General features: G+C 40.2%; 1 protein-coding gene and 3 non-coding genes across 5 annotated transcripts in view; 2 read left to right on the forward strand and 2 right to left on the reverse strand.

Annotated features, from left to right (window-relative positions):
* The first annotated feature begins 1097 nt into the window (after positions 1-1097).
* The window catches only part of LOC140951987 (uncharacterized), a 46992-nt gene continuing 33574 nt past the window's right edge, over positions 1098-14515 (forward strand). For both annotated transcript variants that reach the window (XM_073401373.1, XM_073401374.1), the window contains exons 1-12: positions 1098-2483; positions 2626-2769; positions 3436-3573; positions 4151-4288; positions 5412-5555; positions 5688-5816; positions 6427-6638; positions 7354-7612; positions 8353-8452; positions 9082-9250; positions 10597-10708; positions 11621-11796. In XM_073401373.1, coding sequence (XP_073257474.1) covers positions 1244-2483; positions 2626-2769; positions 3436-3573; positions 4151-4288; positions 5412-5555; positions 5688-5816; positions 6427-6638; positions 7354-7612; positions 8353-8452; positions 9082-9250; positions 10597-10708; positions 11621-11796 — 2961 coding nt within the window. In that variant the 5' untranslated portion in view covers positions 1098-1243. The remainder of the gene's footprint in view (positions 2484-2625; positions 2770-3435; positions 3574-4150; positions 4289-5411; positions 5556-5687; positions 5817-6426; positions 6639-7353; positions 7613-8352; positions 8453-9081; positions 9251-10596; positions 10709-11620; positions 11797-14515) is intronic.
* Trnam-cau (transfer RNA methionine (anticodon CAU)) lies at positions 9527-9598 on the reverse strand. Its single transcript has one exon. It is a non-coding gene; the product is annotated as a tRNA-Met (tRNA).
* On the reverse strand, positions 9974-10045 carry Trnam-cau (transfer RNA methionine (anticodon CAU)). The gene has a single exon. It is a non-coding gene; the product is annotated as a tRNA-Met (tRNA).
* Positions 13230-13301, forward strand: Trnam-cau (transfer RNA methionine (anticodon CAU)). Its single transcript has one exon. It is a non-coding gene; the product is annotated as a tRNA-Met (tRNA).

The following is a 14515-nucleotide window of genomic DNA, read 5'->3' on the forward strand; positions in this document are numbered from 1 at the left end:
ATATAATGCCAAAGGTAATATTTCAAAGCCTACCAAGCCGTCTAGTACTGTTGCTGCCAGCATCAGGCTACTAGCCACTACGGAAGAAATCACGGCTCAGCCTGCTACCAACCAGACAACAAATTCAACGAAAACAACTTCCCACCGTGCGAGTGAGGAAATAACTACCACTGAAGAGTCTGCCACGGAGGAAAAGGTAACCACGGAGGGGAATACTGAACAGAAGCTCAGGGATAAGTCCGCTACCGCAGAAATAACAACAGCAACAATAACCACGACATCACCAGTAACTGAAGAAACAGTGTTAAGGAAGGCTACTATCAAACTGCAAACAACCAAGAACCAAATTACTCCTGAACTTTTTAACAGACAGACAACAACCACTTATGTGACCACTGATAAGTATCCTACAACAAGGGCATCACTACCATCCTCATCATCATCATCATCATCATCATCATTCTCATCATCAGAATCACCGTCATCTTTGTCGTCCACAGCAACAAGAACAAATGATACCACTGTTCTGAAACGTACCCAGTATTTAAATACTCCAACAACAGTAACGGTAACTACAACGGCCGATAAGGAAAACAACACAAGGGAGCCAACCACTGAAAAACCATTGGACAGAGAGAAGACTACCACCAATAAGTATCACACGCCTTCAACGACAGCTTCACTTTCTGTTGCTGAACAATCGACATCCTCTGTAACTATCAATCAAGAGACGAAGACCGCCATGGAGTCAAATCCTACCGTTAACAGCACCGGAATAACAACCCAAGAGAGGTTTGACCATGGGATCTCCCCCGAATCAATAACAACTGCGACAGCAACTATTTCTAAAGAAACCACATCTACTAAAGAGACCTCTGCTATGACGACTACTAAGATGAGCTTTTCCATGGATGAGACTCTCACAAAACCTTCTACAATCAGTCCAGAAACAAAGGACGGACAAACCGAAGAGTCGTCTTCTGATAGGTCTTCAACAAAGAAGACTTCAAGTTCCCAAGCTGCGACAAACTACTCCGAAGTCGAGGAGACATTGACCACCGTGGCATCCCAGGAAACCACTAATAGCGAGACAACTTTGGGACCTACCAGAAAGGGAACAACCACAGTTGACACAACAAGCACCACAGAACATACTTCTGCAAAGAAAAATGATTCATCTGCCATCCCAAAAGCAGCAACAGCAACCATCACCAAGGCGACCGTGAAAGAAAGCTTAGGTAGTATGACTAATCAAGTGGACGTAACTACTGAAGCTGCTATACTGAGTACTACAGTAAAACCTACAGCACGTTCTCTTTTTGGGAAAACTACAGCTACAACCAGTCCATCAGTAAAAACATCTACTCGGCTTACTCCTACGGAAACTACAGTTCTTCCTCCTATTGTGGAGGAAAATTCGACTGCGCTCTCCACAGGGGTGAAAACTACTACTCTTCCCACCACAGCAGAAACCGGAACGGAGACGAAAATAACAAAAACTACTACTAAACCCTCCAATTTGAAAACCATAACTGCGCCTTTCCATTCCCTACGGGACATTACTACCGCACATACCTTCCCGGAAACCACTACAAGGCCTCCACTCGTGAATATCACAGCTAAGTCCTCCGTTATGGAAACCACAAATCCGTCTGTCGAAACAACGGCGGAAACTTTTCCTCCTCTCGTTAAGACTACTACTGTGCCTACCACTGTGAAAACTACATCTGTGTCCACCAAAACGGATAGAAATGTCGTTTCAGAAGAAACCACAACCGAGCCTTTCCCTCCCCTTGTGGACATTTCTACCCCTCCTACCATTATGGAGATTACAACTACCCGTGCCACTGTGCAAACTACTTCATCACCTGCGAAAACCATGACGGAATCTTCCTCCCCTCTTGTAGAAATTACTACTGTTCCCACCACTGAGAAAACTTTTACCGTGTCCAGGACTGTGGAAGAAGCAACTACAGAGCCACAAGAAACGACAACCGAACCTTTCCCTCCTCTGTTAGACATTTCTATCCCTCCTTCCATCTTGAAAATAACAACTAAGCCCAACATTGTGCAAACTACTAAGTCTCCTGAAAAAACCACCACGGAACCTTTCCCTCCCCTTCTGGAAATTACTGCGGTACCCACCACTGTGGAATCTACTACTGGTCCCACAACCTTACATATGACAACCAAAACAATAGAAACCACGGTTGAGCCTTTCCCTCCTCTTGTGAAAAGAACTACGGAGTCTAGCGCTGTAAGAAGAGCGACTGAGCCCACCAGTGGTAAGACCACCTCTGAGCCTTTCCCAGCCCTTGTAGAAACAACTCTCCCTCCAGCCAAGTTCAAAACCACGACCGAGCCCACCACCGTGATTACTACTCCTGAACCCACCACTGTGATAACAACTATTGCGCCAACTACACCGGAAGAACTTACGGAAAAGCAGGCTCGCATTCTCTTTGGAAATCTTCCCAAGGGAGGTAAGATAGCTAAGCAAAATACTTTTTTACTCATATTTAAAGTTGTACTCAAGCCTGTAAGGTGAACCAACATTTGTCTCAGGTTTCAGTAAGGAATGATTTGTTGCGATCCTTTCTTATTGCCCTTTTTTTTTTGTTTCAGTGTGTTATTGTGTCAAGTTTGCGACAGTCGACAGAAGATGCTTTCCAAAGGCCTTGCACAAACCCTGTATATGCAGATCCAACTTTGCTGGGGTTAAATGTGAAAAGTGCGCGCCGGGTCATTTCAACTACCCTTTCTGTGCTCGTAAGTAGCAATCGTACTAGTTTATAACAAATTTTTAGTACCCTTGTTTTAAAGAGTGTATTTTGGAGGTATGTAACAGAGTACATTTTCTTTGGTGTGATGAACTGCATGTTAGCATATTCCACAGGGCCCGGTTCCTGTCAGGCCGATTGGCGCTAATCCAGGATTAAAATTTTGTTCCACGTTTTGTATTTACTTTCATATGTATTGCTTAGAGTAATATTTTGTGTTATCATTACTGTATCTCACAGTGAAGGCCCAGCAGTATTTTGCGAGCTTGAGTTACATGTTCTAAGAAGAGAAAACCGTGCTTAAAATTTGGGTTAATCTTGGGTTAAACTTAACCATCTTTCTAGGAACCGGGAATAAATTTCAGAAATGAAGGCCTAGACACTACTTCATTTCTTTACTACTTGGGTATGCTGCTTTGTGTAATATTCTCCTTTGGGTATCATATTAGGAGAACAACTCTGGTTCAGGAGAGAGTCGGTAGATTATAGAGCATTTAAACCCGGCTTCCTAATAAGGGCGGGGTAAGTTCTAACGGCTTGATAACTCGGCGCACATGATTTCCCCTTATTAACTACAATAAGTTAATCCCCGCGACATTCATTTCTAATTGAAGTTCCCTTTTCATACTGTTTTGACTTTTTCTATATTTGGCAGCTTGTAGGTGTAACAAACTGGGCTCAGCTAACTTGATGTGTAATATAGAAACTGGTCGATGTACCTGCAAACCTGGCGTTAGGGGACGAAAGTGTGACGCCTGTCCTCTTGGATCATTTAATTTCCCAACTTGCTCAGGTAGGTTGACGATATACGTCCATTAGCGCCTTACAATTGGATAATATCAGCTCAAAGAAATAAGACACAAGAGAAAACTCATTTCGGGCTTTCGTACTTTTAAAAACACAACCTGTTTTCTATTTTCATTTTGAAAGCAGATGACCATTGGAGAGAGCTGTAAGGTTTAGTGTTAGACTAGATCTTTCTTAATGGTCGGCTACATTTCATGATGTTTTCTTGCTTGTTTCAAAGTTATAGCACGTAAAGCTTTTTGAAGTATTGTAAGTTTACGATTGCTAGTTATCCGGACCCTTGACAGTCAGCCGCGGGAACTGATGCGCTAACCATGATTACCAGCCTAGCAAAGGTACAGCGAGTGAAGCAGTCAGGGAATGCCCTCTGTCCACCCACTGTCCGCCTTCTATCCATGCACCAAACTCTAATTATCTTTCCTTGCTTGCTCGTCCTATCACCTGATTTGACGCCAGTGGAGGGACCTCTAGTAGCCTTGGATGCAAAATATTTGCTGTCGCGTTACATTTCAGCTTGTTGTTGTAGATTTTTTGTTCGATTTTCTTTTTACTTTTTTTTTTAGCTTGCGAGTGTAATCCTTCGGGCTCATACGGTAACGTGTGCGATCCATACAACGGACAGTGTCCCTGTAGGTACGGAGCTCGTGGAAGACAATGCAACAAGTGCCCTGCCGGTTACTACAACTTTCCTTATTGTCAATGTAAGTAAAGGCAAGGAGTAAAACGTTCTTGTACACCATGTTTAATCAAGAAGTTTAACCATGCCTTGTTACGACGTTAGAACCGATAAAGCTTTTAAGTATCGATATTTTTGCTTATAGATTTATATCGATATCCTCACCAGAAGGTAGGATAGGTAGGTAGGATAGGTACTTTATTAAATACATTGAAGCATAAGCTGAAATGCGTATTTACATAATGGTAATAATTTATACTAATATTTGTAAAAATGAGTAATAATTGTAATAGTTAAGACTAAAAACGTATAATAAGAAACTTAAAAATTATTTACAATTCTGCCTGAGACCATAAAAAACTGTTCTTAAATCTATTTGTCTTGCAACGCGGCAAAATGAAAGTGCGCGCGTGCCTTGGATTATAGTTGCTCTTGATTATAGGCGGCAACAACTTTCTTAACTTATGGTTCGGGTCGCTCACTATGCGTTCCAGCGTGCGCGTGCAAATGTTGTGGTGATGCTGTTGGTTAACTCATAAGCGCTAAGGCTTGCTGATATTCTATACCAGGACATATGATTCGCATTGCTCTTTTCTGAACGCGTTTTAATTCTTGCGAAAGGTAGGCTGGTAGCGCGTAATGGAAAACTGGCGCAGCATAGTCAATGACGGAGCGCACGCATGTAATGTAAAAAAGGCATAAATTTTTCTGTGGAACACGAGCTTTTTTTAGCTGAACAAGAAAATAGAGCCTCTTAGCTGCCTTCTCAGTAACTTCCGTGATGTGCGCATTCCATGTTTTAATTCACCAGAAATAGTAACACCTAAAAGTTTAGCATCTTTAACTAATTTGATGCACTCCTCTCCTGTGACTACTGGAGGAAAGTCACGATCTGATGTAAAACTAATGCGGAGCTCCTTGCATTTGTCTGTGTTTAACTTGACTCTGCTTCTGAAAGTATTTTTAAGTCCATATTTAACTCAGATTTGAGGAAAAGTTAGCAATATCAAGCATAAAAAAAAAAAACTTTTCCTTTAGTTGCTGTTGTTAACTAGAAGAATTTTTCGAATTTGTATAATACCCAGTTCATGTACATATGCACATTTAAGGTTTGCAGGCGGACATGAACTTTCATTTCCTGATTATAGGGTGTGGATGTAATCCATTAACAACAACTGAAAACATTTGTGAAGATTTTAGCGGAGGCTACAGGTGTTTGTGTAAATCTAACTTTAAAGGACATTTCTGTGGAGAATGCAAAAGAGGGTACTACGACTTTCCTCTCTGTAAAAGTGAGTAAAACAACATTTTTATCTGCATTGATTTTTGCCTATACCATAGCAAGAGTCCTATTATGGCTCTTGACCATAGCTGTTCCTGTTGGTTACAGAATAAAATTTGTTTTGTCATCTACTTATCACCAGAGTGCGCATGCTCCCCTCGTGGTTATGGATCATGTAATGAGCTGGGTAATTGCGTCTGTGATGCTGGTTATGCTGGAAACCAATGTGATCGATGTGCAAACGGTTATTATGGATTTCCGAATTGCAGAGGTGAGTGATTACATTTAAACTTTATCACAACAGCCTTCGTGGGATGTTCACTTACAAGGTGAATAAATGGGAGCATTTCAGCATTACTTAGTTTATACTGGCGTTACAAGCCAAGGAATTTTTATACATTCGTAAAATTCAATCCAAAGAAATTACTTTTGACCATTCACAACACAAACTAACAATCAAACGAACCAATTACATCTTGAAAAAAAATTGATGTGGAAGTCCAAAGGCAGAGAAACAAAAAATATTTTCGACTTTATGGGCGCTTATCATTTATTTGTCAGAACTTCCTAGCCATTCCAGTCGTAGAGAATTCCACTGTTAATAAGGACCATCCATCTCTGTCAGTCTTGAGTTTTTCCGACAATTTTAAGAATAGAAGACTTTTTTATTTAATATTCATTTGAATTGACCGGTCCTGTCGGACTTTTGGTGAACACTTTAAGTTAGAGAACAGCATTCACGCAAGTAAGAAAGAAGCATGTCAACTGCATAAACTGAGAGGATGCACAATGAATGCACAGAAACCCGAACAACAATACCAAGTGTTTACGGTTGGCAGTGGCTCTTAATTACAAGGTTTATTGAAATTTTTTTTCCGCAGCTTGTAACTGCAACACTTTCGGCTCCTTTACTACACAATGCAACTACACCACTGGCCAGTGTGCGTGCAGGCCCAATATTCGAGGAAACCAATGCAACCGTTGTGTAAAGGGAATGGTAGGCTTTCCTAAGTGTGTTGAATGTGACTGCAACCCAGATGGTACAAGATTTTTACCTGGAAAAACTGACAGCATGTGCTATTCCACCACTGAGGTAAAGTTAAATGAAACCACAGGGTAGTTAGTAAGAGTATTACAATCGCCCTGCGCCTTTTTTCGTCCTCTAGTCAAGGTAGCAAGGATAGCCTTGTATAAGATTTTAATAACGTTTTGTCCCAGGGACAGATGAATTTTTTTTTTTTTTTTTTTTTTTTTTGTGCGCAGTGTTAACATTCAAGTAAAGGCTAAAAATATGCCATCATGAAGCCAATTTTAAGATAGTGTTACGACATAAATCTATGTGAAACAGGCCCCAGCAGGATCACAGTCTTTATAAGAGGAGAAGGCGGCTCTATCCACATTGAGCGGGCTTTTCCTTTCTCTCTTTCCCTTCCCTTTTCTTTCCTTTTCTTCCCTCTTGTACTTAATTTCTTTACGACCTCGGGCAATAATTCTTTCTACATAGGCTCTTTCTTCTTTCGCGTCAAATAACTCGGCTGATCCACATGGCAACAAAAGTCATAGTGTGTTTTCCGTTTCCACGTAAACTTTTCATGACCTAAAACATTTTAGAAGCTTCCCTCTGCTTAAACCTTAAACAGTCGTTTTTGCTCATTTTTGACCACAATTTTTTTTATCTTTACTATTGGTGGGAAAAAGTTTTTTGATTTTTAAATTCTTACTAAAAATAGTGACCACTGTCCCTTTCAAGCGGGTGTTTACCACGGTAACTTCAGTAAAATTGCGTTTTTCCGTTTTGCTTTGCACAGTATAAGTGCCTATGCAAGGCCAATGTTGCTGGAAAAATATGTGATCGTTGCAGACATGGCTACTACAACTTCAATGGCAGCAACCCTTCAGGGTGTTCGCCTTGCACGTGCTCATCACATGGTACCATCTCAGGAACACGCCGCTGTCACGCTCAATACGGGTACTGTGACTGCAAAAACCACGTCATAGGTGGAAAGTGCGATAAATGCCGAGATGGTTACTATGCATTGAAATCACATCATTTATTGGGTTGCAAAGGTGAGTTTAGAGTTCAGTCGAACTAATTACCATGGTCTTGGACCTCAAAAAGAATCGAAATTTGCGCCAAAGTCGTTCGAAAATAAACTGGTGGGTGAAGACGCAGCATTACACGAGAACAGGGAAGTTTCCCTGACTAAGCTCCGGTTTATGGGCTCCTGTATTTAATTATTTTTTCTGTTTTGCCTTCAGTGTCAGTGCAGTCTTCATTTAGAGTAGATTGTAGAATTAATGCAGCAGTTTATTATTCAGTCATTAAAATAATTTGTTTGTTTGTTTCATATTGGCTTAAATTCCGTGGCTTCTTTTACATGACGGGTTAACGCTGACCACATTTGGAAGATTTACGCCTGACTCAAAAAATAACAATTAATGGACAAGTGACGTCCATCGTCCAATTTTATGAAAAAGTGAATGAATGAATGACGCATACAACAAATAGAGATTGGCTGGAAGATTTCAACACTTAAGGAAAAAAGAATAGTCAAATTTTCCGTAACTGGAAAAGGTTACAGGTACCAAAAGCCGGCTACTAGAAAACAGATACCGTGTACAACCCAAAGCTGTCGTATGTACAAGCTTGACAATTTGTAAAAAAAAAAGACAATTATTTAACTACGCTGGCCATTAAAATATCTACTGTACACGTGGCAAAAAACAATCTTCTAATCAGAGCGTGATAACCTCTCTAGGTGTATATTTGATGTGTCTTCTCCTTTGTTTTCTCTTTAACGTCGTAGCGTGCAAATGCGATCCTGGAGGCTCCGTGGACATGAACTGTTTTAAGCAGTCAGGTGACTGTTCGTGTGTGACCGGTGTAAGAGGAAAGAAGTGTGACAGGTATAGATGAGATCTATTTCGCTCCTGCTTAAGCATCCTTTATCTATCTATTTATAATTTTTTGCGCGGGGGCGGGGGGGTGGGGGGTTGAAGAAGAATAATGGGTTGTTCATCATTGGATTATTCCCTCTCGACAATTATCAAAAATAAAATAAAAAACGTTCATATTCCATCATTTAAACTCGAACATTTTTGTCATTCTTTTAGGATTATTGATCTTCAGCCCCCCGATTTATTTTCTCTGCTGTTTTCAATAAAAAAATCTCATCGCCCGATACAAGGGCGTTACAATTTCACTGCCTGATGCAATGCATGTGTACATTTGTCTACCCGGCCTTTTTCGTTGGTTTCTACTTCACGGCCACGTGCATAGTTAGAATCTACTTGTGGAAGAAAACTATATCCAGTGTTTCCTTTTATAATAAGTGTAGAATAAATCATATTAGTACTCCGTTATCAAAGCAGGGGAATTGATCTGTTGGCATGGAGATGGGGAGGGGAAAGAGATATTTCCTATTGATACATGTCTCAAGAGGAAAAATTATCGTAGTCCTCTTTTTAGGGGAGTTGTGAAAATCGAATCAGCCAACTTTTACAACATCATAGCTGTCAATTTCTTCTCTCCACAGTCTCTTCTCGTCCAGACCACTATATTTCCCAACCCTGTATCAAATGTCCGTGGAACTGGAAAGGGCCGTGTTGACGACTAACTCGAGAGTATGGGTACCAATTGGGGCGGATGAAAACAGATTTCCGTCATTTTCAGGCACTGGTTACGCGATGTTTCCCGCATATAAGGTAATGTCTCATTGTTTTATTCTATTTTTTGTCTTATTTGTTCTTCTTCAATTATATGAGGTTTTTTTTTTGGCTAGTACTATAGTAGGGTGGTGCAATACCGCGAAGACATTAATAAATGTCACCAAATCTTTCTCATTATGGAGATTGAATATGCTTTCTCTTACCCCTGTTATCGCCAACAAAAAACTGTCTAAGGGTAAACCTAGCAACGGTGATTCAAGCTTATCTGTTTTCAACCAGAATAAAAAGGTAGAGAAAATTTACTAAAACCGTTAGCAGAGCGAGGTTTTGATCCTCGGACCTCTGGGTTATGGGCCCAGCGCGCTTCCACTGCGCCACTCTGCTATCTGCGATCCAGAGAAGTTCTTCCGAGTTATATAAAGAGATCTTGTCACTGTCTCTGTAAAGCTGGTGTAGATCGTAAATGGCAAGACAGTTTCAATAGTTTTGCACGTCGATGAAAAAATATAGTGAGTAAGTACTAAAAAGGAATGTTTTATTTATTTGCATCTGAGTTCTGTAAATTTGTTTACATTGTCTAGTTGTGTTGGATTTATTAAGTTTCCAATACTTCACTTTGCTTCGGCTGCTTTGCTCTTCTTATTTCAAAAGAGGGAAGAAAAACATTTCATGTTGGTAAATCAACACGGAAAAAAATATTTCCTCACGACTGGAAAGCGAAACACAAAATCTCCAAAATAAGTTAAGAAAAAAAAAACATAGCAGAGCGAGGTTTTGATCCTCGGACCTCTGGGTTATGGGCCCAGCACGCTTCCACTGCGCCACTCTGCTATCGATGACTTTAACGCTGTTAGTTTCTTTAGTCAAATGAAGAAAGAATATGGCTCGGTCCTGTCGCCTGTTTCATTAATTTTGAAAAGGTCTGATTTATTTTCTTACACGTTCAGTTTTCTTTGTTTTATGGATGCATTACATTTGTTAACCCCTGAGAACACTAGAATTCCAAAAAAAGGTAAATTATTTTCAGGAAAGCGAGGTATTGATACTCGCCGGCGCGACCCCTGGGTTATGCCCTGTCTACTTTGTCACTCTGAGCTACTCAGTCTCTGCCGTCAATTAAACAAATGATTTTTTCTTTAGTATTCAAGTTCAAGAAGGAGTAGTTTTGCATCAGCTGTATTTTAGTTTTCTTGCTGCTGTTTATGGCCTTCTGATGTAAAGAAAAATTATCACAACTTGTTCACGCATTACAATGATTTATGCCTTTTTCATGGTGTTCCTTGCCTTATATCTTATTTGTATTGATGTATGCTGCGTAATAACAGTAATAAAACGTGCCTGCAGATGCGTAGTTTAACTGTTTTCCCTGTTTGTTTTTTTAGCCATATTATGTTACTATAAACATTCCAAAGACAAGACTGTATCGCATCATCTTCCATTATGCATTGAAAGAGAATCTTCATGCTTCTGCTAGAGTTGATCTTGCACCCCGAGGTAAAACTACTCTTGAATGTGAACTAACAGAATGAGATATTTAACAATTATTCCTCGAGCCCGAATGGGTTCTGAGTCAACAGCCCATGAGGCCAGAGGCCATGAGGGCGAGAGGAATATTTTTTTTAGTAAAATCCAACTAGTTGGTCAAAGATATCGAGACAAAACAACTTTAGCTAGCAAAACGCGATTCAGCCGCCATTGTTTTGGTTTTCAAAGCCGGCGCTTTTCGCTACTGCTGGGCTATAACATGTAGCCTACTAGTGTCTCAACCAATGAGAACGCAGCATTGATAATAGACCACTAGTTGGATTTTACTAAAAAAGAATTGTTTTATATTTTCCCCTCTGACTAGAAGGACCGGGACGAAGAGAGGTACTGTCCTAATGACACACAGCCTCTACTTAGGGATTATCGAAGACACTGTGGTCTTACTTATGCAACAGCAGCCAAAATCGAGCAAGTGAAAGAAGTACTCTGCTGACAGGGTGACTCAACCGACAGTTACTAGCAAATATTTGATGCAGGTTTACCTCACCCGTTAGTGAATAACATATAAAACGGCTGCCAGACGGGCCGAGGTCATGCGCCGACCCACTTTACGGAAATTACAGGAAAAGCAAGGATTACGAATTTTTCTTCCAGTTTTCATGTTCGCCAGGGTTGGCCAGGGGATAATGAGATAGCAGTATGATCCACCTTCTTCTAAGTAACCTTATGCTTCTCTTATTTGGATATTTTACAAAGTAACCTTTTCGTCAAAACAAAAAGCACAAGTTCTCGAAGTTTGTTGGTTGAACATCGAACTCTAAACAACGTCTGGCAGGATTGTGTAATACATGCTAGGCAAGGGTTATTTAACTTTTTTTTTTTCAGTATTTTATTTAGCTGCATATGATTCATTCCTTTTAGGCTCTAAGATTTCTAATCACACCTTTGAAGTGCAGTTTTCTCCTCCAAAGCCCGGTGCACACCAAACCAAGAACTTGAAGACAACCGTGAATAGAAGAGGACTAATCAGAGAGTTTGATATGAAAAAGGGTGCCTGGAATATTATTATTACATCTCATAGTTCCATGCTTTTGTTGGTAAGTTTGCCAATTTGTCAAATACTTAAACTACGTAACAAAGTCTATTGATTTACTTCTAGAACGCCTTCCTTTTTTTTCCATAGGGCACTTTCCGATGTGTGATAAAAAAGCATTTACAATTAACAATTAAAAAGGGACTGACATTTAAAAATTTCAATCCTATTTAGAAATATTCTTTAATGATATACGCCCCCAGACTTGCGCGCTTGCGTTATTGGGAAACGGTCACTTAATACATGTAAATTATCTTTTTCATCTAACGCTTCGTAGAAACGGACGCAACAGCTCCCAACATTGTTGGGTAACAACACGCACCAGCATAAGCAAAACTAACTACGAGAGAACGACTGGAGAACTGACAAATTTACTAACTATAGACGACTGTTTAACTGTGACAACAGACGGATCGAAACGCACCAATTACTGATTACGAGTCTTCATAGCCAATAACGTCACGGCTTAACAGACAGACGACTAATTACATCGCGACGTAATTGACCAATCAGATCACTGTTAACCAAAGTATAATACCATCAACTGACGTGATACAACTCACTTTGACTCTGAAGATGACTACTGCACATGTTCTCGAAACGTCCGTCACTGTTAACAACAACATTCCTATTCAGGACTACGTTCACCCGGACGATCAAACTCAACCTACTTTTGAAATGACTCCTGGGTTCAAACCTTTCACAGTTTTTGCAACATGTAATATTCAACAATTTTATGTCCGTTTGCGTTTGTTAATTGACCTCCAAGCCTCGCTTGTAAGTGCAAACTGCTAAAAACATTTTTACTCCAAAACGAGGCTTTGAGGTCACTGACAGGTAACAATCATACAGAATCTTTTATCAACAAGAACATTTAACATTGCAATTAGCGGAGAAAGCAAGGTCTTGATGTTATGTTTTGAGAACAGTACGCTTCCTTTGCGTAACTCGGCTTTTGCTGGTTGGCAGAGATTATTTGAAAAGCGACTTCGTTAGCCTTAGTAGTAAGAATTTCTCTGCGAACTGAGTCCGAACGTTCATGTTTAAGCAAAGCCACACTTGTCCGATGGCCACGCCTCTTGGTGTAGCAACGACTTTCTTTTGTATTGCAATCGCGCTGGTGACGAGAATGACTGCTCAGTTTAATGAAAGTTATGGTTAATGAACAACAAAATTCTTGTGCCGCTGTAAGACAGTAACCTTTGTCTCTCGTTATAAGATAGTAAGCATACAAAGTAAATGACGCACAACTGAGGTCGAAGTTGTTCAGAGCAATTTTAAAGTCCTAGTTAAGCCTTAATTTCTTGATTGTCTGTTAGCTTAGTTAGTAAAATGTAGTGGGTGTTGTTGTTGTTATAATTAATGCAAGAGTAAACCTTTATTGCACTTAATGTGTGGTTAAAAAAACTTATTTTTACCTGCCTGTTTCTATCGGTTAGCAGAGTGGCGCAGTGGAAGCGTGCTGGGCCCATAACCCAGAGGTCCGAGGATCAAAACCTCGCTCTGCTACACTGTTCTTTTTCTCTTTTTTTACTTCGGTCGTTCTTGTTGTCAGCGTTAACTTTTGAGTCGTGTAAGTAAAAACCGTTGTGCAAGACGTAACTTTTCAAAAAAAAAAAATTATCGATCTGAAAAGTATAGAAACAGTGCCGAATCAACTTGCGAAAAGCAAACACGCTAATGCATAAAGATGATCTTTCTACTTTGTTTCAGCTATAGTTAGCGGTTCATTGCTTTTTTTCCTTATGGTGGATAGCTCAGTGATATTTTTAGCGGTCAGCAGTATTTCTTCAATTGGTGGGATAAAAACCAAATCGAGAAAAACTGAAAGGCCAGCGTGAACTGAAACGTTCCTCTGATAATGAAATGTAAAGCTCCATGCAAACGGACGCAACATTGTTGGATGTTATATATTGCGTTTGTTTGCACAACCTGTCTCATGTTGTTGCGTGTTGTTGGGCAAAGTTTGTAGCCAACAACTTCCAACATTTCTGTTGTTTTATGATCGCCGAAGCGTAGCGCAACAATTTTGGATCCGTTTGCACAGCTCTTCCAACATTTTTGGGGCCACGCACGCTCATTAGAAAAGATGTCCAACGTCTTATGCGCTGTATGCTTCCCACGATGCAATGCAGGCCCCAACATTGTTAGGATATGTTGCATCCGTTTGCACACCACTGCCAACATCGACGAAACAACTTTCATTATTGTTGGCCCAGCAATGTTGAAAGTTATTGCGTCCGTTTGTGAGAAGCTTAAACGGAAAAACCGTCAGGGATGGGTGACATTTGTCTCTAAAAATGTTGTCGAGAACCCGGGTGTCATTTATGTGATCGTTTAAGGGCAGCTTTGTATCTAGGCTTTTCAAACCTATCAAATGTTATAACGGCCTTAAAAAGCAAAAACTATATCTACTACCGTAATCGGCAGTATTCGAACCTGCGCGGGGAGACCCATCGCCTTAACCACTCGGCCATGACTACTTCTGTCATATCACATTCTAAAAATTAAATATATTTTGCACATTGTATTGTACTGTAGAAAAAACTGAAACAAAGCAGTCCTTGAACGTAACTATAAACCATCACTTTTCCTAAAAAAATGTACAGTGGCACCCCGTTAATACGGTCACTAATGGGCCAAAACAAATTTGGGGGGGGGGGGGGGGGAATTCGTCCCTGTGACAGCAACATTGCCTATCATAGGCTTGAAGTTTATAAAAC

Source organism: Porites lutea, chromosome 11 (genome assembly GCF_958299795.1).
Source record: "Porites lutea chromosome 11, jaPorLute2.1, whole genome shotgun sequence".
NCBI classification, from domain to species: domain Eukaryota; kingdom Metazoa; phylum Cnidaria; class Anthozoa; order Scleractinia; family Poritidae; genus Porites; species Porites lutea.